Here is a 23,753-nt window from a genome sequence, read left to right on the forward strand (position 1 = left end):
GCAAAAGTTGCAAATTTAAAAAAAAAAAAAAAAAAAAAAAATGCAACAAAAACCAGGGAAACCGTAATACAATAGCTAGGGATTACAATAGTGTTTATAATGAGTTGATTATGCCAAACTTAATAACCAAAAAAAAAACAAAAAAACAAATTCCACCACTAAAGAATTTAAACGGTGATTTTAATCATTTAAAGCATCATGCTTGTACGTTTTTCATAAGCCAACATGAGAGAGCAAATATACAAGAATCAAACCTTTGTAATGAACAGAATGGCATCCTCTTCCCAACTACACCTATTTGCCTTGTTTAAGAGGCCCTTACGACCAAGATCCTCCTCATTTCTTGGAGATAACATCTAGCCAAAACAATTAATCAACCCCTCAAATAATTGAAACCGAACATCTGAGCCTCAGAAAACAGCCCATTTTCATAACAATTTGTTGGTAAATCACGACGTATTCGTCCCATTGACTTCCTTCCATCTTTCACAGATTACAACTTTCCATGTAACACACAAGAATTTTCCTTTTCACATTTTCCTTACAAAAATCAAAAATAAAAAATGCCTGTTTCCAAATCAGAATCACATTATCAACATAGGTACGTACTTGTCAAAATCCATTTTGAAGCGATACCTCAAGCTTACCGTGGCTTCTTGGGAGAGTAGAAAATGGAGCCGGGTGAGTTATGCACTTCGTGTCCGAATCCATTGGTTGTAATCCCGGATTCTGATTCATCATCACTATCGATTTTGTTCGGTGTAACCCGATTTTGGTGTCCTCTACGACGTAAAAGAAAGACATTATAGTAGTAGCTAACAAGATCTTCCCTGCTCCTAGAAGGGAATGACTCAACAATCTCATCCCAAAAACATATGCCGAGAGATGGAGGGTTCGACGTCACTATATCCTCGAACTTTTTCTCATCATCTACTTTCCAAGCAAATGTAACATCTTCGCCCATCTGATCAAATCTCCATTGGAGAAACGCAGCGCCCAACTCTAGCTTTAGTCTGTGCCTTTTCTCAGCAACGTGAAATTTGACACAACCAACTGAACCAGCGTCCAAGCATCCACAAGGATCTCGCCTTCCTTTTCCAATGGGATCCCTTTCAACGGGATTTCTGTTACTTCCTTTTTTTAAGTTTAAAGGCCATTCTTGAGTTCCCAACCACTTCAAATTGCTGTTGGATATCACACCATTCCATTCTGGTATCTGAGCTTGATAATCTGGCCCTAGGAGAACGGGCTTGTACTCATCTGATGAATCTGAAGGTGAAGAATCACTTGATTTAGAGACAGGTTCTTGAGATTGAACCTTCTTGTCAATGCTTAATCTCTTCCTAAGATTGTAAATTGGAACCGTATCGTTATCATACATACAAGGATGCATCCTCTGATTTCTCTGCAAAATAGGGAAGATCAAATGAACCTGATAATAAATTATGTCAAAGACGTTAAGTTCGGTGATAGTAAATTACCCAGCCTTACAACTCCGAATCCTGCCAATAGTTGGCTTCCCTTACACTCTAATTTCATCCCCCTTCTCAATTCTCATCATATATCCTTTCTTTTTTCTTCTGTAATATGTTTATTTATCATGTTGTTGTGAGGTTAACAAGTCCTTGAGAGACAGGGAGGCCTCTCCTCCCTCTTCTTTGTATAACTTATCCTTTAAAAAAACCATTATCACTCGTTCTCACACTCACTTTATCATTATCATTAGATACCATACTTATTCAATTCTTCTCAATTCTCGACCGAGACATCACTATAACACATTACTCTAATCCACTGTTACTAGGCGCTATGGAGCTGAAGTAACCCATGTCATATTCCCAAGAAAAGCTCAAACAACTTTCAACAAAAGGGTACCTGTATCCGAAACCGTCACAGGTGGGAAGGTAGAGAATACCTAGGGGCGCAAGACAATTCTCTCTAAGGAAATTGGCAAAATAGCCCCGTTAACTTTGGGAGAAAGGGTGCCTCCTAACAAAAGGGGTTGCAGTGACCAAGCTCGGGGACTGTTTACCAAAAACACAAGTCTCCGCAAAGTCGGTATGGGGGCTAACGCCTGCCCAATGTCGAAAGGTCTACGAAATTACAAGTACATGTCTATAAGATTAGAAGCATAATTTTTGAATTTTCAAGTTTATGCCTATAAGATTCTTAAAATTTAAAAAGTGTCTAAGAAATGTCATCTTTGAAACTACAATTTTGTGTCAAAGAAGTTTTTGAATTTTGTGTTTAACATATTTATGACATATTCAAAGTTTTTGAAAATAAATTGATTCATTAGTTATAAAATTAAATTTTATGTCAAATAGGACCTCAAACTTCCAATCTTGTAATAGTAGCATTCAACATATTAAAAAGAAAAAAAAGGAGAGAACAAAATACTATTGCAAAAAATTTTAAAAGATTTTTTTAAAAAAATTACAACACCTATAAGTACCATGAAGACTAACTTTCAAAAACAAGTTTGTGTTTGAAAATTTGGTTGAAAAATTCTAACATTTTTTAAGAAAGATGAAAACAATTGTAGAGAAATGATGAGAAAAAAAAATATACAATTTTGAAAAACAAAGAACCAAATGATTATAAAGAGAAACAAATATAATTTATACGCTTATTTTTCATAAACAAAAAATCAAGTCGCTAGGGCCTAAATAATTATCAAATTGGCCTTTCGTAGTCCTTAGGGTTGAATGAGACTATTTTGGTGAATTGTAGTTTTCTTGATTATGTTAGTTGAATATTAGACTTAATATCCACGCTCAGGTTTAAGGCTAGATTTTGATATTTTAATGGCTGGATATAAATAGTTTTTATAGTATTTTACAGGTGTTTTCTACAATTTACTAGTTGGTTCGTGAAATTATTTCTAATTAAACTTGGAGGAACCAATTTCATCACTTATTTAAGCTCAAGATCAATTTTACAAAATAACAGCTAACACTCAATAGTACCTTCATACGGTGATAAATAATATTCTGAGTTGATATGAAGGATTCTATAGTTTTATATTCACACAAGACCATTAAACCATTAAACATATAGAAAGGACACTACAGAAATTCCTAAAAGATACAAAGGTTCATAATACTAAATAACCAACTAAACTAGATAGATACTATAGATCAGATGAAAGCAAATTATTGTAGTAACTCGATGATACATTTTAAGATTATGTCTTACTTCCATATTGGCCTTCACAATGAGAATCTTTGCAGTTTACAAGGAACAGAACACTATTTAAGATGTAAAGGGATACCAATCAAAATGCATAGTATGAAAATCATATCAAGACGGAGAGAACAATGATATGAAAAACAATAAAATACTGAAATCAGTTCGAAAAATACTACAATCAACTTATATATCATGGGACAACGAGAACACACAGAACTTAATACAGGCACAGATATAAATAGCATTTGATTCTTTATAGGGATAAAGATATACTATAAACAACTTAAGAATTTATGAAAAGTACCTGCAAGAAAGATTGCTCGCTACTTGCATCGACTCGTCTTTTTACAAAAAATTCCTCTCGAACTAGCAAAACTTGTTTCCAAACCTCTTCATTTCCATGTGATTTCCATTTTGACTTTTCTGGTAGTGAACATATTGATGGATCACAAGGGTTTCTTGCAACATCTTTCAGCCAATTTAGCAATCCCAACATCGGTTTCTGCGTTCTCTCCAGGACAAAATTTGCTTCCTTGACCGAAGGTGGATCGATAACTTTTATATCCTCATTTTTGATGGTGCAATGATCAATATCCTGGAGTTTCTTGCTTCTTTGAGGAAATACAACCCCACTCTTCATCCTATCACTCTTCATATCAAATATTCTCTTGGAAAAATCTGAAATTGAATTTTCGTCAAAGCCAACACAATTCATGAGCTCATCTGACAACATGACTGCAGTTTCCTTTTAGTTTCAACCCAATTCACGACCACTACAAGATGCTACCACTCCTTTTGCTGAATTTTCGCATAGCAATTCCCAATTGCTAGCTCCATTCCTGTCACCACCATCCTAGCACTACAACCTGCACGCCAAACCTAGATGTGTAGGTAACTCAGCTTCCTTCTTCAGATCAAGAATCTCTGAGTTTTCTGAACTCAGCAGAGTTCTTTCTATCTTTGTAACATCCAGAGCTCAAACTGCAGCCTCATTTCTCCACAACTTACTCCCAACACTCTGTATCCAAATATTTGATTTAATATAACTTCAAAACTGAAGCACATTCAAATCCGATCAAGATTTCCTACACAATCAAAGTGAATCCAAAGTCTAGCATGTAACCCTTCCCTTTCAAACTGTTCGGCAGCACCGTCTAGTACAACTCAGACACATCAGCTATCACCCAACACCTGCCATAAATTGGAATTCAAGCCCTATTAACCAAATGCAATCACCCTGGTTCCATATTCGCCAGAGAAGACAAAATCACACCAAGCTATAAGGATCTTAAACAAAAAATAAATCTCAGGTCATATAATTTCGAGAACACGAAAAGATGGCATAAAATCAAGTGGATGAAAAGATCAACTAATCGGCTACCACTAGTTAACTATCAGCGATTGGGTTCGACGATCAAAATTTTGGCGGGAAAACAAGATTTGGTAGGGTTTTTTGAAATCTATGAAAAAAAGTTGAAGCATCCATACATCCCGCCATCAGCGTCATATTTGCAGATATATTGAGAGACTAGAATTCAAAAATGATGAACAAATACAGAGAAGTGTACACCAAAACAAAGAAAATAGCGGGCAGGTTCAATGGTGATTGGAAGAGAAAGGAACGTACCTGTTCATAATTCTTTTGTTTTGGAAAGACTGTGTCTACTTCTACTGCAACTATGTGTACTGCCCACCACATCCCTTAAAGCTTCACCAGTTTTGGCTTGTTCCATCTCTTCCTTGTTGCTCTGTCACTTGGCCCTTTGTATTTATTTCTCTTTTTTTTTTTTAGGGTATTTTGTAGTGTTCTTGGATAAAGATACCCAAAAGAAAATGGTGGTTTTTCTTTTTAGGGTTTTGTGGGAAAATGCTCCTCATGTTTATAATCCACTTGATGAAACTAACCTTGGTTTCGAATTAACCTTGGTTGAGTTTGGGAGTGTGATGAGGGTTACTTTTTTTTTTTTAATAATATTTGAAGGGAGGATTTTTGAAATTTTGATTTTGTTTTTTTATTCTATTCATCGATCAAATGGGTTGACTAAGGATCTTTGTATGACCCGATAACCGGACCAATCCAAATTATTAAATCCAAACTATAAAAGTTGGGTTGATTATTATTTTTTTTTTTTAATTTGGGTTAGGTTGAATTTTTTAAAATTTTAAAATTTTAGGTCACCGGTTGATATTTTCGGTCAGGTCAACCTGACTAATCCGAAAATAGGATTTTTTAAAACTAATTAAAAAAATAATCCAACAATCCAACCCTGAGTTTCGAACTCTATTTGAGTTGTTTCAATCAATCCAAAATGTTAAGAAACAAAAATTTCGTAGCAATGAACAAGAGGTACACTTCAAGAAACAAAAATTCTCTTAAGTATAAGAACCAATAAAGAGAATGTTTCAAAGATTTCCTACGTTTCAATGTGGTTGTTATGAGTGATTGTGAGTTCTTTTGACTCACTAATGCACAGAGTATTTAATACTAAATTATAGTTTACTATATATATTATATTTGATATCTCATGTTACAATGATATGTATGTATGAGATGTCATGTTGTACTATGATATGACATGCTACGACATGTATGACAATGAAGAGTCTTCTGGTGCACAACCCCTAAGTAATGTTATGAATCATAAATGTATAAAAGCTTATGCATATGTTACCTAGGTTAATATGTGAAAAATGTGTGAGATTGTACAGCATGAATAATTAAGCTGAACATAACAGGAACTTCATGCATATTATATGTTCATTTACATCGGGATACTTCTTCTTTTATGATGAGTATGGACACGTTCAACTATGATGATGATGATGACTATCATGCTTGGCATGATACATGACGGTCGTTGTACCTCTGAATGTCCGACTACAGTCAACTAGCCCTATCATGTAAGCTCAAGTGGTATGCGAACCCGCCAGGTGGGCCCATATTCGTACGTGTGGGTCATGTGTAGGAAAGTACTACACATTCAATTTGTCCGGACTATAAGCCACCTAAGAGACTATGATTTTAAATGATAGGTCCCTATCCATGTTGCATATGTTTGTTTTCCTGACCTCAGTAGTGAATATCACTTAGTATTTCTTAAAATACTGAAGTCATGTACTACTTTTATATTTCAGGCAAGGCACTCCTATACAATGACAATGACATCAGATCCTTTGTGTTATTTTAAAATACTCAAGCCATGTGCTACTTTTATATTTCAGGCAAGGCATCTCTATACAGTTGACGACGGCATCACATCCTTTGTGTTATTTTAAGACCCTTTCGCAAACGTATAAGTTCATGGCATTGTTTTATGAAATTGTTTTGAATGAATGTTTCCACCTGAAGAGGTTATGTCATGCATATGGTAGCGGCTTTGTTTTAGTAAAAAATTAGGGTTGTTACACTCGTAGTTAGGTAACTTGCATCTCAAAATTAAAGTGTTTAAATCTCTTAGGGTCCATGCAAGATCCCCAAGTTAGGTTCAAAAATTCGAAATGGTTTAAGGTGACTAAATACGTTCTAAGGAAACCAATGAAAAGATTAAGAAACTAAAAAGGACAATGACTTCAATGCCCTAACAAGTTTTCACAAAGACTCAAAGACCGAAAGATTAAGCCTAAAGGTCAAAAAGGTCATTTTACAGAAATATTTTAAAAAAAAGATTTTTACAAAAAAAATTATAGATTTTTCCAAATAAAATAGCAAAAATAAAAAATTACAAAATGTCCCTAAAGTTTAAAATAATTACGAAAATTCTTCTACCATTAGATTTTCTATAAATATATCTTCAAATATAATCGTGGGATTGACCTGAAAATTCAAAATGTTCAGGAAGACTCAAGGTTATTTTTGATCCAACAGCTGAATTCAAAACTAAGGTCGAAAACCCTTTTAACGAAAGTGATTTTTTTAACGAACTATCCATAAAATTTAGGTTTGAAATTAAGTTAGTTCTAAACGATTCAAGGTCGGTCGAGACTCCAAATGGGACAAGAATCAAGTGATGAGGGTTCGTTCCTAAAACTCTGAGTTTGAAACTTTTAGATTATGGGTTTCCTTGCTCTTGAGTTTTCGAGAATTTAGGAGCTATAGTCCAATAAATTCCCTCCAACCAATTAAGGATTTGAGAGCTGAAAATGACCCAAACACGCTTACCCAATTCAAGTTTTCATAGCTAATGGAAGGAGGATTTTTAAAATTCAATTAGAGCTTACAAGAAAGTTCGTCCCTCCAAACTAGTCCCAATCAATTGCCGGGAACTCAGGGATGACGCTTCATAAAGACCATGAAGGCTCACAAGCTTGAGAGAGGAGAATTTGAGTTTTTTCAAATTTTGGTAAAATTCAAATGAATTCGGTTGCTTTCTGTACCATGAAAAGAATGAACTCTTCATCTTTGTGGCGGAAGCAAATCGGTTTAACCTTATAAGAATTAAAATAAAACAATTAATGTGAATAAACGTTTTAACAAAATTCTCCACTAGAGAGTGAGAATGCATTTTAGCTAAACCAAAAAGATTTTGGAAATAACTTTTGACAAATAATGTATTCGAATATCTATTATATTATATTTAAATTTCATAAATTAGCAAATTAAATATATTTTTCTTTATTTATATTTAATATATCTAATATATGAAATATTAATTTGAACCTGCCAAATTAAATATCTTTTTTTATTTACAATTTAAACACATTATAAGTGTCAATAATACAAAATTAATTAATTAAACTCTTTGATGAATCAATTTTCATTTATTAATTATCGGTCACTTTACGGTAGACTTATTGCAGTGTAGGACATGTCCATTGATATAATCAATACAAACAAATCAATCATTCATGAGTTGTTCATAATTACAGGATCAAATGTTCATTTTACCTGTGTAGTTACATCTTTAAGCTCAAGTATCACTAATTTTTTGATGAATAATTTATTTATGATCTAATTATAAACCAAGTCACTCTCGGACCAATAAGAAGGCAGGACCCTATTGTTCAAGTCAACTCATCTACTTTTCTTTATATGGAAATGATTGAATTTCATATCGTGATATTATGTTTTTAGTTCTCAGTTTAGTCAAGTCTCCAAAATGATAGACATATTGAATGAGTTACAAGAGTCATTCTCACCTATGCAAATTAAAGAACAATCTCTCGCAGGTAAGAGTTCATGACTCACTCTAAAATTACGGTTGAGTCGCATATGATCAATTAACGAATTTATATAGAGATTAAATATTTCTTGATCCCCAGTCTTATACAAACTCATTTTAAACCAAGTTAGGGGTATAAATTAGAGCTTAGTAAAAATGAATAAAATACCTCTAATAATTAACTCTATGATTTATGCATTTTAATGATTCCAATGGGCTAGAAGTTTAATGACTTGTGCTGACTTTTGGGCCTTGAAAGTTATCGTATCACACTTAGGTTTATCTCCTAATTTCAGATAAATCAGGAGGTTCCTCTAAGTCAAGATAGGTTTAGGTTCGTTCTTGATTTTCAAGTAATTAGATTACTACCACAAGATAAGCTTTAGAGTTAGTCCTTGGTTCTCAAATAACCAAGAGACTACCCTAACTCAAGATCAGCTCAAGATCAACAACTGATCTTTCGATGTTACCTCAAGATAACTTTAAGATAGCTCTTGATTTTCATTTTCAAGCGATGAGGAGGCTATCATATATCAAGATGAGCTCTAGGATAACTCTTGAGTTTCAAGTAATAAGGATGTTGTATCAAGATAAGCTTTAGGTAGCTTTTGATTTTCAACTAATCAATATGCTACACTAAGGCCATAAGTCAAGTAAGTTTTAGATACGGTTTGATTTTCAAGTAATTAATATGCTACCATAAGACGATAAATCAAGATTAGTAAGCTTACAATACACTCATGCCTTAAAATAGTACTACACAAGCCTAAGCCCACTAAGACATGAAAACTATTAGTTACCACTCAAGAAATGAATCAAGGACAGGAACCAAGATTAAGGATAAGGACAAGAATAAGAACCAAGAACCAGAACCTTAGAACTAAGGTCCTAAGATCAAGACCAAGACCAAGGTTAAGAACTTAGAACTCAAGGGCAAGATCTTGGGCTAGACCATAACAAGAACTCAAGAACAAAATCTAACGGCTTAAGTTCTCAAGTCAAGAACTAAAACATGACAAAAGAAAATGTGATATCCTAGCATACGTTAAGAATACGATTAAGAGCCTACAAGTAGACTACTTACTCAGAAAAGTTAAATTTTAGTATTGAACTTTAGCAAGAGACCACGCTTATTTTCACGGCTCTCAATAGAACAAATCCAACTAAATTTAAATAAACTACAACTACGAAAACTATTAGATAATGATTTTACACACCCTAGTATATCATCCTAGAGAGCATCAATGTTGTTTATTAAAGAAAAAAAATGGATCTAGGTTGTTAGACATTGACCGTAGAGAACTGAGCAATGTGATTGCGAAAAGTTAATATCCACTTTCATGAATGGATGATTTGTTTGACTAATTCTTGAGAATTAGAAACGAAGATATACCCAAGACTGCATTTAGAACTCGATACAGGTATTATGAAAACGGTAATGCCTTTTGGTTTGAGTAACCTACAGTATTTACGGATATGATAAACCAAATATTTATAGACTTTGTTGTCACTTTTGTTGTTGTATTCATTGATGGTATCTTGGTATATGCAAGTACAAATATAGAACATGAAACACATCTTAGAAAGGTTTTGACAGTGTTAAGGGCAAACAGGCTCTTCACTAAATTTTCAAAATGTAAATTTTGGATCTAACGAGTGTCATTTCTAGGACACATGGTGTTGAGGGAGGGAATCACAATAGACCCAACAAAAGGTAGAAATATTTCTTAAATGGTCTCACCCAACCACAGTTACAAAAGTATATAGGTCTTGGGATTGGTAGGTTATTTAGCTGATGTTTTTATTTATAAAGCTTGTGAAAAGAGCATCAAGAAACTTAGAGAAATTAGTTTCAGCTGCAAGGGACTGAAAATTCTGTGATATGAGGATGCTTCAAGAAAATGCATAGGTTGTATGGTGATGCAACACTAAACATTATCCCATACGGCTCCTATAAGTTAATCATAGGCTCTCAATTGACAATTGAGATTGGTGATGCACGGAGGAATATTGGCTAAAAAATTTTTGTAGATGACTTCAGGTATGTAAGAGAGAATATAGAGAAGGAAGTAAGTATATTTTGAAGCTGTTACGATATATATATATAGTTTCAGTTTACTAAATATAGCTTTAAAAGATTTAACCACCTATAAAATATAATCTATCAACTATATCTCTACCAAATCTTTACGAAATATCTACCATATATATCTTTACTAGATGAAATATCTAATCGAGTCTTGGTCATGTTTGAGAAAAAGTGTTTTAAAAACGTGAGTGAGATGCCTTAAAAACTATTTTTAAGAAAACAATGTTATAGGCTAAAAGCAAATAAGCAATGATCACAATTTTGATGCAAATAACCTTAGTATAAATAATTAATAGATTAGTCACCTCTCTTATAGTAAAATCTTGGACATTCTAGCCCTAGTAGGTGTAGACATGATTTTGACGACAGGTCATACACCCACGTACTGACACAAGACCTATCTAACATGTAAGCAAGTAAAAGAGGTTGGGACGGACATTCGACCATGGACATCACTTCCTGAACAAACATGATCAAGACATCCAACATACAGTCACAGGCAACACGCCTTGGACGAGCAAGACCGCGTGTAAACTAAAGGATCATTCTATCTAAACTACTTTATGCATATTCACAATCCATGTCTTGTTTTTCCTACCAAAAGAATGGAACCTATAGAAATAATTTACAGTAACCGATCGAAAAGCTATATTGGGTAAAGGTCTCCAATCAGCTGAAACTCGCAAATCGCCTCTATTTTTGCTTCCTTCTATACACTTATGGGCAACTAATCCTGCCTAGCCTAATTTACATTCGAACCTTCTCTTTCGTTTTCACCATTTGGAACAAACGAATTGTCAACATTCGAAACCCTTTCTTTCGAACAGAGGAAGAAGAAAGACGATGTGTAGATAGTCAAGTGCCAAATGCTGTAAACAATTCGCCGAATTGAAACTAAGAGAAACAAGAAGGGAGAGGCAAAGAGATGGGGTTTTGTGGTACCTGTGCCAAATCCAGTAAGTTTCAGTGGTTTCCAAATTCCAGCTTATGGCAGCCATAGCCAATGCAGTGAAACCTGCAGTCATAAAGCCCCATCGATATCTTCTGTACAGAGTCTTTAAAAGATTGTGCCCCCATGCTTTGATAGTTTCCCATCTGCACGAACATAAATAAGTTCCAAGTCAACATGAGTATAGCTCAATTAATATTGATTAGGACGTATGTTTTCCACTGGTTAGAATTTCTGTACTCCCTTCTGTTGTTAAACTCAAAGAAAAAAAACCCATCACAACGAACCATTTAGTTTCCAGAAGCAATACTAAGTAACCTCAGACGATACAACTTAGCAAACCAACAAGACAAGACCAAAAAGGTTCTCCCAAATAGGCCCTCAATTGATTATTATACTTACTAAGAAAACAGATTATCATACAAAATACCAAAAATCCAAAATAAAAAAATCATCTCAAGTAGAAAAGACTGTCACCTGTGAAGCACATTCAAAGAAATTTGCAGTGGAAAGGAGAACGATCTATACTTTGTCGATAACTCGATCAGCCATCCAATAAGAAGACCGAGTGCACCAATTGCTAGCACAATAGTGATATTGGAAGACCTGTAGAAGTTCAATATTTGGTCATCATAACTGATAGCTCTTTTGATCTACAGAAGGCAGGTCATGTTAAGCATTTTAGTTACCGCGTTGCCTTGGTTATAGCCATGAGAGCAGTTAGGATTGCAACAACGGTATGAATCACCCTTTTATAAACTTCGTCGATTGTGGCTAGGTACACGAAAGTGCTAACGACAGCCATGAAAGAGAGCCAGAAGTCCATAAACTGAAAATTATCAGGTCATTAGACCATGTAAAACAAGTACCCAATAACTGAACAAATACAAACAAACACCCATCATCAGATTGGTAGAGGTCTTCCGTGGTGTGGATTAGTTTCGTACAACGGTTCGTAATCATAGTATAAAATGTTATGGTAAGCTTAAAATAGGCAAAGATAGGGAAAATCTTGTACCTGTAATACTTTGAATGACAATGGACACCAAGTGCCCACATCACAAGCATGATATAAACCACTTGAAATTCCACTTGAGGTAAACAGCACCCACTCTGCTAGAGCCTGCAGGAACAAGTTTATATGGCTTGGAGAAAAGAAAAACCTTTTTGAAATTCAGAGAAAAACAAGAACATCATCATTAGATTTACCTTTTGTCGAAGAGCCCAAAAAGCGGGGAAAATGGCAGCAGCATTTGACGCGACGAGAGCAATTGATTGTTGCACGTGCCCTACATCAATTCCAAGCTAGGATCAGAGTTGATGTGGAACATAATTTATACATGAGTTGATACTTTTAGCTTAGAGTTCCATTATGAAAACTTTCTAAGAAACTTCAGAATTGATGACGAATTTGAAGTGACTTTTACCTCTATGATTTACAATCTCAACGCTGCAATCAAAGCCTCCGTGATTTCGATCACAGGAACAATAGCTGGAAGAAAAACAAAATCGGGATTCAGTTTACCAAACTAGTGAATTGGATAGCTAAAAGATCAGAGCACAAAAGTATGCAGTGTGAGGATCAATAAATCAAACCTATATGTTGCGGCTCCACTAGCATCAAAAGCATACTCACATCTTCCATGGGATGAACATCTGTTTGGACATCGTTCAAGCATGACCGACATAATAGTCTGATATTTGGCCAAACTTCTGTTGATCGGATGCCTTAATCCAAGAACCCAAGTTCCTTCACTAGCATATAAAATATGGAAATTGATATTTACATTACTTGAATTGTAGAGGGAAAGGAATGTTGAGCCACCACTGTTGCTGGTTTGGTTTTTATAACAGTAGTCCCAGTTATCAAGAGATGGTAATCCACCAAATCTAGCATAGACTTCATAATCCATTGTCTCAGTAGTTGATAATTGAAAGTTAATATTTCCTCCAGATGCACCTCGAGGAACATCCAAAACAAAATAAGTCCAAGCATACTTTTGTTCTCCATGATTTGAAGAGTTGCTTAGAAGGGGTTCAACAGCGAATTTCGGTTCTTTGAAGTACTGTTCTGTGATCGGCATAAAATATGATTCGAAGGGGGATGAACCTCTTCGGACGATTGCCTGCTGTCAAGCTCATCAATCAGATAATGAATCCATAAAACTTCTTCAAGAATCAAGAAAAATTGAAAAACACTAGATGCAAATGAAGGATATATGGTCTTACCTGGAGGACGTATCTGTTCCATGCACAATTAGGTCCAGTCTTTCCATATGGGCATTGAAGCACATATGATTCCATGGAATAACAAATTCTCACATTGTTGGCTGAAACGCTTTCCAGTTCTTTCGAAACATTAATAGGAACTATTGAGATATACCATCGACCGATTTTTGGAGAACGGATAATCAAAGGGCCTGTGTTTAAGTTACTGGAATAATCATGCAGGGCAACTGAAGGAATTGCACCAAGACGAGTGAAGCCCGTCAAACTAATTCCACCGACATAACTAGAGTTATCTGACTGTGTTAAGTTGGGCCTCACATTTGTAGCTGAAATGGTCAGCTCTTCCGCCACACCTTCCACATCCAAGTAGTATATTTTTGGTTCACCATCTCCAAGACAAGATGGTTTCAACGTACTCCTGCAGGCAACCAAACTTTCCCCTGTTTGGTTATATGACATAGCTTCTAAAATGTTTTCAGCAAGATTATGACCATCAAATAACGAGCATGAGAGCGGGTCAACTGTATGATTGCAATATTGCCCGAACATCGTGGAGGGTGAACACCCTTCCACTGTTACATTAGCAGTGAACGAATATGAAGACCCTCGGACTACCTGCATTGCAAGGAAACAAGTTTCTGTCTTTCATTTCCTTTGGTGCCATAAAAGAATGGTATTTTTCTCATCAGAAAAATATAAAATATACACTCAACTAATTAATAATCCAAAAATTTTGCAATTTGCGTGAGCGAAGGCACATACACATACCATCTTGGATTGCGTTCTTGACGACCCAATGCCATTGAAAAGGCCAAAATACCAGACTCCTGGAGGTATCTAAACAACTAAATAAACGATATCAGTATCACCAGCCAAACGCAAAACAAAGAGAAATGGCTCAAATCAGGGAGGTTTTAAAACCAAGGGAAGTTGAAGTCATTATAATAAAATTAGAATAGACATATTATTAGAGAAGCCAAAACAAAAGCAAGAAGGCATAATCTGATATTTGAATTATACTCTGAACTTTTGGTTTCCAAAAGAGGAACTCTACACTTCTAATTGAAAAACAAAATGATTCTCGATATACCTGCTCATTTGTCAGCTTTAATTCGATATATTGCTGCATGGTATAGCATTGTTCCAGATTTTTATGACCTTGGATTCCTTCAATGGAAAGGATGGTTAAAGGAGCTAACCCTGTTGCAGGAGAGAACTTCCAAACGTCAACATAAAATCATTTTAGACACTGTCCAGATAGCAGAGAAGTGAAATGTAACAGTCCAAGCCATTGCTAGTAGATATTGTCCGTTTCGGTTTGTTACGTATCGTCAGCTTCATGGTTTTAAAACGCATCTATTAGAGAGAGGTTTCCACACCCTTATAAGAAATGTTTCATTCCTCTCTCCAACTGATGTGGGATCTCACATGAATTGTATCTTTCCACTTTTAAATCAAAGATAGCTGGAAGTCAAATAGTAGTAGTATGCTTCAAAAATGGGGATACAGCCCTCATAACCTCGAATGGTTAGCGTAATTTAGAGTGGTTAGCACCTATCTTTCAAGTCCTGTGTATGGTCTTTGAGGAAACTGTGTTTTAACCTCTTCACATTACTTCCTTTTATTTTCAAGGAAAGAATAACAACCTTAAAAGATGTTACTGAAAATACATCCTAGAAATAAAATGTTCCATGTCAAACACAAGGCTAAGAAGAATTCATTCAGACAGACTAGAACAACTAAGTGACGCTTGTTCAAGTGTAGCTAACTCAAATTACCTGAATCTATTATGGAAGTATTCGAAGCATCAGGCAGCGGGGGACTGCCTTCTCTGAAGCAAATTATAGGCAAAGCACGCTTCGGTATCTTTCTTGCTTTTGTGATGTCCTGAAAGCAATTTGCACCGTAAGAACAGGAAAACCGAGAGGTTACGGGATATTTCAATGGTAACAATTATTAACACTTTCAAGGTGAAGGTATCGTAAAGTTTCCAATTAGAAAACAATTACGGATATAACCGCAGCAGCAAGTTGAAATAGATCAAAGTGAGAAAATAAAATAAGCACATGACAATTGAAGTCATAGGATAATCATCAAACACTGGACTTTAAGTAGTTCTACTTTCAAACTTCGTATGCATACTTACGAGATCTACGTCTGAGTTCAATGAAATAGACACCGATGAGAACCATGGCGGCAACTCAACTGGAACAGGGAAAAAAACAAACAAAATTACAAACTTAAAGAACACTCAAAGAAGATATTGTATAGACTCACTTCAAACAACAAACTATACGCGTTAAACGACTTGATCTAAAAGTAACATCAATTTGCTAAAAAAAAAAAAAAAGTCAAAAGAAGAAATGAAAACTTTCAACAAACAAAACCCTAATTTCTAGTCCAAAGAACACAATGAAATATGGCTTGAACATCCTTCCCTGAGACCTTTGATCATTGTCTCCATTGTTAAACGGCAGAAACAGACCTGACTTTGTATCAGTACATCAACTCCCTTGTTTAATGAACTCAAGTATTGTAACTCATCAATATACATTGTTGAGGATTCAAAGTTGAAGAATATAAAAAACGATTCGAAGTCGAAAGTCACATAATTCTCAGATCCAAATCAGCAACACAAAATTCAGGATTACATTAAACTCAACAGCGATCTATTCAAACAGAACACAATCATAAACTAAGAGCCAAACAGAATTCCACAATCATAAACGAAAATAAAATCCGAGGCAACTTCTTCACTAGCATATAGCAAGTAAACAAAGAACTACGAATTCAACAAAATTGTTCAAGACACTGACACCATGAAGCAATCAATCACTCAAGAATGCATCAAAGTCCATCGGGAAAAAATCCAGAATAGCTTAAAAAAAAAAAAAAAAAAAAAAAAAAAAAAAAAAAAAAAAAAAAAAAAAAAAAAAAAAAAAAAAAAAAAAAAAAAAAAAAAAAAAAAAAAAAAAAAAAAAAAAAAAAAATCGGAACACGCACCTCTAAAATACCGTAGCTGAAATGGCTGCAACCGGGTATGAGGGTACACAAGGCTAGAAACTGTGAAGGCATTGTGAGGAGCAAAATCGTCGAACGATTCACAGTGTGCAATGAAAATCGAGAACAGAACGAAAAGACAAAGAATCAAACTGACAAGAGTGTGAAGAATCAAATCCGAACCCATCTTGAGAAAATTACTCTTGAAACAATTCGGCTCCAGTAGGATCATTCGATTACGGGTAAGGGGGAAGCAGGATTCTAAAAGATGAAATGATAGAGATTTTGGGTTATTCACATCGTGAGCACTGAATTTCTTTGATCTGGAGCCGTAATGGAAATTTTGTTAACACACAGATTTAGAACCTTTACAAAAAATTTGGAGTTTCAAATCATTTGTTATTTGTTAGAACATCGTTGTAACTTCTACATTTGGTTCATAATTTTTTTAAGTAATTTTAAATATCTATCACAGTTATTTTCTTTTTTTCTGTTTAAATATTCTTAATACTTTCTATTGAATATATACAAATATCTTTTTGGAACCGTTATATATTTTACCATCAAATTAATAAAAAAAATCTTTAAATTTTATATTTTATCTAAAAATATATTTAAATAGTTTTAAAGGGTTATATCAAAAATGTTCTCGAATAAACTTTAAAAGTAATATTAATACATTTTATCTTTATTAAAAAAAAATTCAAAAAGATTAAAAAATGTCTATCGACTAGATTATCTACCGACTTTTTGATATTATTTGAAAATTCTAAAATATTTTTTAAATAAAGTACTAATGGTAAATATATTTTTGAACTTTTAAAAAAAATAAAAATAAAAATGTTTCCAAAATTAAAATATTAATAAAACTATTGAAAATTTAGAAGTGTTTTTCAAATACTTATAATAAAAGATTCTTAAATATTTATGTATATGTTTAAAAGATTCTTAAAATCTTTTAATTTTATAACTCATAAAAAGTAAAATAAATAATAATAATAAAATAACAAAACAAAGTTATAGTGTGTTGATGTATGTTATGTGATGATATATGATGTTATGTATGTATGTGATGTCCTAATATGTCTTATATGAAGAAAATGAAAAACGATGTATGTCATGCTATATTTTGTCATGTGAAACTTTGCTGTAGATTATATGATGTAAGATGAAAGACATGATGATTGTTATGCATGCATGATGCATCAATGAACTCATACATAGATAAAAGGAAATAGGAAATATTTTTAAGTTAAGTTATGATTTTTAAATCATTGGGACCTCATGCATTATGTATGTCGCGTGCATCGGGATACTTCTCCATTATGTTATGTTAGTATGAAAGCGTACCTTCGATATTTATGTTCGTCTTGATATCATGCACGTATTTTCCCTTTTGTGGTGTTTGGCGACACATTAGCGCGTTGTGCTCGATCAAGCCAAAATTCAAGTGGTACGTATATGAGTTCGTCTGGTGGGTCTATGTGAGCATACGTGGGTTGTGTATGAAGAATTAAGCACATCCAACCCTGCCCAGAACTGGAAAGAGCTCTCAAGGCTAGTCTACAGTTTTAATTTTGTTTCTAATAAATTATTGATATATTTAAACCTTAGGTTCGAAAACCGAACCACCATCTTAGTTGTTACTTCAGAAACCCAACCTCAACCTAACCGCCATCTCTGCCACTACTACAGTTTCTGCCACTAAGTATCACCGAAAATACTATTTGAAGAGGAAGATGATAAGTTTAAGCGAAGCTTGTTATTTTATGTCAATTTCAGCTCTGATGGTACGGGATCGCGTATGGTGACTCCCACATTTTTAATATAGGAATTGAGACACTAAAGTTAGAAGTCAACATGCCAATCATTAAGTGGGACTACATTAGATGAAAATTAAATTCCCAATTTTTTTAATTATAACTTTTATTAAGAATTATAAAATATAACTTTTAGGTGACAAGATAAGGAGCCAAAATTGATAGAGACTTAAAACTTACCATTTTTCATGCATCTAGGTGGTATTGAGATGTACTAGAATCTGAGGCGACAGCTAGTAGCAAAGAATGAAAAAGAATATAACCGAGTTTGTAAGTAAATTTCAAGTTTATTGATATATTAAGACACTGAAATAGAAAACGATGACTTACATTCCATAGTGGAAAAGAGAGAAAATAGTAATGGAATTCAGTGTGGAACTACAATGGGTTACACAATATTATTTGCAATCCTTTAGTTTCTTTCGATTTTAGCAATGATAGAGTGTGGTTGTCCATAGTTAAGACTAGAGGGTAAGTTAACAAGTCTATCTAGTGGGCCCAGGTGTATGTGCGCGACCAGACAAGTATTGTACGTCATATTCTATCCTATAATAAAAGTAGAGTCGGACCATAATTGTGAATTTAGGTTCCTAATGACTAATGATTATGATATATATGGTATGTAAATGCATTTTCTAGAGGAACTTTTCTTTTCTTTTTTTCTTTTCTTTTTTTTCTTTTACAAGGGAGTTTTTTTTTTATGTTGTTCTCAAATATTGTTTATCCTACTCTTTCGACCAATAATAATAGTAATTAGAGATGTCCATCGCCTCTCTTGTGCATAATTTCCCTTTTACAATATTATTTTTATTTAAAGATGTAAATAAAAATCTAAAATAATATTCTCGAATAAAAATATAATATATCACCCTACTTTCTAAAAAAAAAATAATAAATATTAAAGCATAATCTTCTTCAAAAAAGTTTTATGGTAGCTTTAATTTAAATATTATAGTCTTAAATGTTTAGAAGTAACCTTTAAATAATAATATGTCTAAGAATCTCCAAATTTCGCTGCTTTGACCTTACTTTCACCATATTAGCCAAAATAAAGTATTTGAAAATAAAATGATAGACCCATTTTTAGAAAGTCAGGAAAATATAATTAATTATAAGACAAAAAAAAAAATTAAAAATTAAAAACCTTATTTATCAGTTTGTAATAGAAAACACATATATTTATTTTTATATGTAAAAGGTGGAGATGGGGTGGGACAGAGTCGGGAATTAGACAAAGACAGAGAATACATTCTCATATCCGACCTTGTTTATCTAAGGATGAGAACTCTTTTCTCACTTTTATTCTCCGTTTAAATTCTCGGCCGAAGCCTTGGGAAAAAATGAATTTAATATTTATACATTAATTTCTATATATATAATTATTATTATGTGTGTATAAGGAAATAGGAACAATTTCCAAAACAATTTCAATTCCCCTAGTTCAGCCATTGAAAGTTTGTTGTTCACAGTCAATAGCTGCTCTCAAATTTACCAAATAAATTTACTGAAATATTTTAAGTTAATTTTTTTTTTTTTTTTAAGGAGAATGGATAAGGAAAAAAAAATCAATTTAATCGGTTGAATAAAACTTGACAAATCATATTTAGTATTATTATGAAAAATAAAAAGGAAAAAGAAAAAAGAAAAGGTGATTATGATGGTGAGACAGAGAAAGGATGAGAAAAAGCAGTTTCATTTACAAAAGTAGTTAGAAATAACAAAAACAAAAATAGTGAATCCCTTCTCAAATCTCAAATGGTTGGGCTGCCAACTATTTCTTTTTTCTTTTATTCTTGAGACGCCTTTCATGAAAATATGTCTTTTAAAAACAAATAAACATACTTCAATAATTCAATAACCTTAATTTTCAAAAAAAAAAAAAAATATATATAAAATCAAAATGACTATGAAACTAGACCTAAAACTCTTTAAAATTCAATAACATATTAACCACGATTTAAAATTTTAGAAACCTACCAACTAAATTTAAAATTCCAGAAATTAAGAACTTAACTAGGCACCAGTATAGAAATTGAGATACGAAACTTGTAAGTTAACTAATATTCATGAAAAGAAATACTAGATCTCCACGATTCACTACACATTTACATCATCAAGGTGGAATTTGCTGTCTATGTGGACCCAATAAGGTAATGTAGGCCCATTCTTTTATTAATATTCATATATGGAAAATTTATCACTTGCCACGTCATCTATTACCATAAGCCCCAAAAATTAAAAAAAAATTCATATAAAAAAGCAACCCAAACTCCATAAATACAACATGTATATAATATATTATTATTATCAACAGAAAAAAAAAAAAAAAAAGGTCTAAAATTACCAAACTACCCATTTATTTGACTAAACACAATGTCTCGGTCTCCCTAAAACCCACCCTATGAAATCTCCTGCTGTCCACGTTCATGAGCTACGCTAAACTCACCCACCCCGCCACGCAATGCCACAAAACAGACAGCATCATCGTGGATTACGCAGAGAATAACAATATCAAAATTAAAGGTAATTAAAATAATAATAATAATACTAATAATATGTTACACAATAAAAATAAATAAAAATAAAAAAGAAAAAGAAAATCCTTCAACCCTAACATACAATTGCGAGGCCCTCGATAAAAATTTCCCACCACCAAAACCAAATTCCAAATTCCAAATTCAAATTCCAATCCCAATTCCAATTCCATTTCCATTTCATTCTTCCTTCACATCAGCGACTTCAACGACCGCGCTTTCACCGGCTTCCTCATTCGCTTCTTCCCGCCGTCGCCTTCCCCGTCCTCCTCCTCATCGTCGTCGTCGTCGTCCTCCTCCTCTTCCACATAATCCAAATCCGCGCGGTTAATTTCCGACGGCGTCGTTGCATTGCTCCGAATTCCCATCGTATTTTCGCTCGACCCTCCCCCTCTCTCCCGTCTTTTCTTCCCCCATTGTGGCCCGAATCCAGAATAATAATAAAACTCGTACGGATTCGATCCACCGACCACCGCCGCACTAACCGTCTTCTTCGAAACCCTCGCCGGCCGCGTTAACCGCCAGGCCGTATCTCCGGTGGAGGATTTCTTTGTACGCGAGCAATTATTGGGAGTATGATAATAATTATTCTCACTAGACCTAGGAAGTGTACGGCGGCGGTGGTGGTCGGGACTAAACGAAGAATAATCTTCCTCTCTAATTTGTTTCTTACATTTCCAACTGCTATCGACTAATTTCTCGAATCCGTCTCCATTTTCATCCAAATCTTCACGATTATCCCCATCCTTGTCTGCCATTACTTCACTCTCGTCCGTAATAATTATATTATTGTTCGAAAATTTTGCTGACCCCTCCATCGACGCGACGCTGTATTCGTATATATAAATAAATCTCAAACACGCAAACAGCGCGGACAGATAATAACAACTCAGACTACCAGACCATTTCTCTTGGAAGAAAAATTTTCAGATTATCGTATGAGCATTTACTCATTCACTCAACAGCGACTATTTACGAATCACAGAAAAGGCACAAAGAATGCACAACAATAAAAACAAACAGAAGAAATCACAGAAAAACTCACCTATCGACGGCTCCGATGGAATCGCCTAAGCTAGCATTTTCGACGAAGCTATCTTCAGCCTCCTCCAGCTGTAAGAACGAAACATGGAAAAATAGAGAAGAATGAGGAAAATTATTAGGGTTTAGGATGAACCCTAAAGTGGAAGGGGAAAACGAATAACCCTAATGAAAGAGGGAAACGGAAGGAGGAGGGAGAAGAAAAGAGAAAAGGAAATTAATAGCAGATCTATAAAGAAGAGAGTGAAAAAAAGAACAAGAGAAGGAGATTGAAGATTTAGAAGATTAGAGAATAGAGAATAGAAATCTCTCCATCTCTGTATTAATTAAAACAAACCTGGTTCGTGGCGTGTTGGTGGAGAGGAATCACATCCCATGGCGACTGGTTCAACTGACAAACGTGCGTCTGAAGACGAACCTCAGGAACCGACTCCACAGCCAAAAACAACAGTGGCGATAACTTCGCGTTCTTCCGGATCCTCATGGCGGAAGAAAACCGAAAGAAACGCAGATTCCTTCCAAAATACCCAAAACCAAAACCAAAACCGCCACAACAAATTATACAAATACACAATCCAGAGAGGAACGCGGCTTCGTCTTCAGCGCAGCTTTTCGCCTCTTCCGTCTGCAATTTTCTCAGTGATTTTCTCTCATTTTCTCGGGAGAGAAAATCTTCGGGTCTCTCTCTCTCTCTCTCTATCGCGCTTGTTTTTTTTTTTTTTTTCCTCTCTCGCAGATCTCACGCAAAACTCGATAGTCAGGGTTTAACTTTCTGTTGCTTTCTCTGCCCTTCATATGTATTGATCTGTTAATTTCCTTTAGACAATTATACCCCTCCGTGTCCCCTTTAATTACAGGGGTAAATCCGTTTTTTTCCTTCTTTTTGGAGGAGAAAAGAAGAAAGCTGCCGCTATTACACGTCACCAAACTTGTCCAAACAAAACTGATTATTCAAACATTATTTATATAATTTATAATTTTTCTCAACTATAAGAGAGTATAATCCTCTGCGTCCGCTTCCACTGGAAACTGCCGTTATTCAATGAAAAGCACGTATTGTCTTCATCGTTATTGGGAATACGATACGAACGGTTCGCACCGGATAATTGCTCGGTGATAAATTGTGGGAGCGGATTGGTTTACAAAATATGTGCGTGTATTTTTTGAACCAGATTGAATTCGCGAAACCTAACCATGTGAACGTGGGGGAGCGTGCAACACACTGCTTTGAACTGCGCGTGGTATGAGGAATGCCGGACACAATTTGGTCCACATTCGAAAAGGTTCGAAGCAAGTAAAAACTAGGTCACCCATTGTGTTAATTTGTATCTAAACCATACTTAAAAAACTTTTTAAATTGCATAATAATTTTTTTTTTAATTTTGTTTTCTATGGGTAGAAATTATTTTTGACCCACCCGAAGTTTTTAATTGGTTAGGTTAGTGATCCGAGCAACTCGAATACAGTTCTTAATCCGACACAAATATTCTACTTTCGAGTTGTCGAATTATTTTTTTAATTAGTTAAAAAAATATTATTTATTTACGATAATAATTACCATCTAATAAAATTCAAACCTCAAACCTTAAACATTAAACATTCCCAAGTAACAACACATTCTTACCATGGTTTACATTCATAATAATCTTTAAAAAGTATGGTAGGATAGAGTTGGATTGAATTGTAACTTTATTTTAAAAGTTGGTAGGATTGTCACAAAAAAAAAAAAAAAAAAAAAAA

General features: G+C 34.2%; 4 protein-coding genes across 9 annotated transcripts in view; 1 reads left to right on the forward strand and 3 right to left on the reverse strand.

Annotated features, from left to right (window-relative positions):
* Positions 1-159: 159 nt before the first annotated feature.
* Positions 160-5,026, reverse strand: LOC111494251 (AT-rich interactive domain-containing protein 1-like). Of its 3 annotated transcripts, none has more exons than XM_023144149.1 (4): positions 4,820-5,026; positions 3,497-4,383; positions 648-1,405; positions 160-499 (listed from the first exon to the last, which is right to left on the reverse strand). In XM_023144149.1, the coding sequence occupies exons 2-4, from the start codon at positions 3,923-3,925 to the stop codon at positions 487-489; spliced, it is 1,200 nt and encodes a 399-aa protein (XP_022999917.1). In that variant the 5' UTR covers positions 3,926-4,383; positions 4,820-5,026; the 3' UTR covers positions 160-486. The 3 variants fall into 3 exon arrangements, with proteins under 3 accessions (XP_022999917.1, XP_022999918.1, XP_022999916.1); XM_023144150.1 differs by having other exon boundaries at positions 160-540; XM_023144148.1 differs by having other exon boundaries at positions 160-567.
* The window catches only part of LOC111494877 (pollen-specific leucine-rich repeat extensin-like protein 1), a 28,180-nt gene continuing 9,160 nt past the window's right edge, over positions 4,734-23,753 (forward strand). Inside the window, exons 1-2 of the mRNA XM_023144864.1 lie at positions 4,734-4,794; positions 4,848-4,860. Coding sequence (XP_023000632.1) covers positions 4,734-4,794; positions 4,848-4,860 — 74 coding nt within the window. The remainder of the gene's footprint in view (positions 4,795-4,847; positions 4,861-23,753) is intronic.
* Positions 10,900-17,010, reverse strand: LOC111494249. Of its 4 annotated transcripts, none has more exons than XM_023144145.1 (14): positions 16,622-17,010; positions 15,765-15,823; positions 15,397-15,505; positions 14,709-14,818; positions 14,387-14,455; positions 13,619-14,233; positions 12,986-13,515; positions 12,817-12,881; positions 12,599-12,678; positions 12,408-12,512; positions 12,079-12,218; positions 11,867-11,995; positions 11,383-11,535; positions 10,900-11,309 (listed from the first exon to the last, which is right to left on the reverse strand). In XM_023144145.1, the coding sequence occupies exons 1-14, from the start codon at positions 16,848-16,850 to the stop codon at positions 11,183-11,185; spliced, it is 2,520 nt and encodes an 839-aa protein (XP_022999913.1). In that variant the 5' UTR covers positions 16,851-17,010; the 3' UTR covers positions 10,900-11,182. The 4 variants fall into 4 exon arrangements, with proteins under 4 accessions (XP_022999913.1, XP_022999912.1, XP_022999914.1 ...); XM_023144144.1 differs by having other exon boundaries at positions 12,986-13,518; XM_023144146.1 differs by lacking the exon at positions 15,765-15,823 and having other exon boundaries at positions 12,986-13,518.
* LOC111494252 lies at positions 20,779-22,758 on the reverse strand. The gene is made up of 3 exons (XM_023144151.1): positions 22,351-22,758; positions 22,018-22,085; positions 20,779-21,800 (listed from the first exon to the last, which is right to left on the reverse strand). The coding sequence occupies exons 1-3, from the start codon at positions 22,495-22,497 to the stop codon at positions 21,164-21,166; spliced, it is 852 nt and encodes a 283-aa protein (XP_022999919.1). The 5' UTR covers positions 22,498-22,758; the 3' UTR covers positions 20,779-21,163.

This window comes from Cucurbita maxima, unplaced genomic scaffold (assembly GCF_002738345.1).
Source record: "Cucurbita maxima cultivar Rimu unplaced genomic scaffold, Cmax_1.0 Cma_Scf00020, whole genome shotgun sequence".
Lineage (NCBI taxonomy): Eukaryota > Viridiplantae > Streptophyta > Magnoliopsida > Cucurbitales > Cucurbitaceae > Cucurbita > Cucurbita maxima.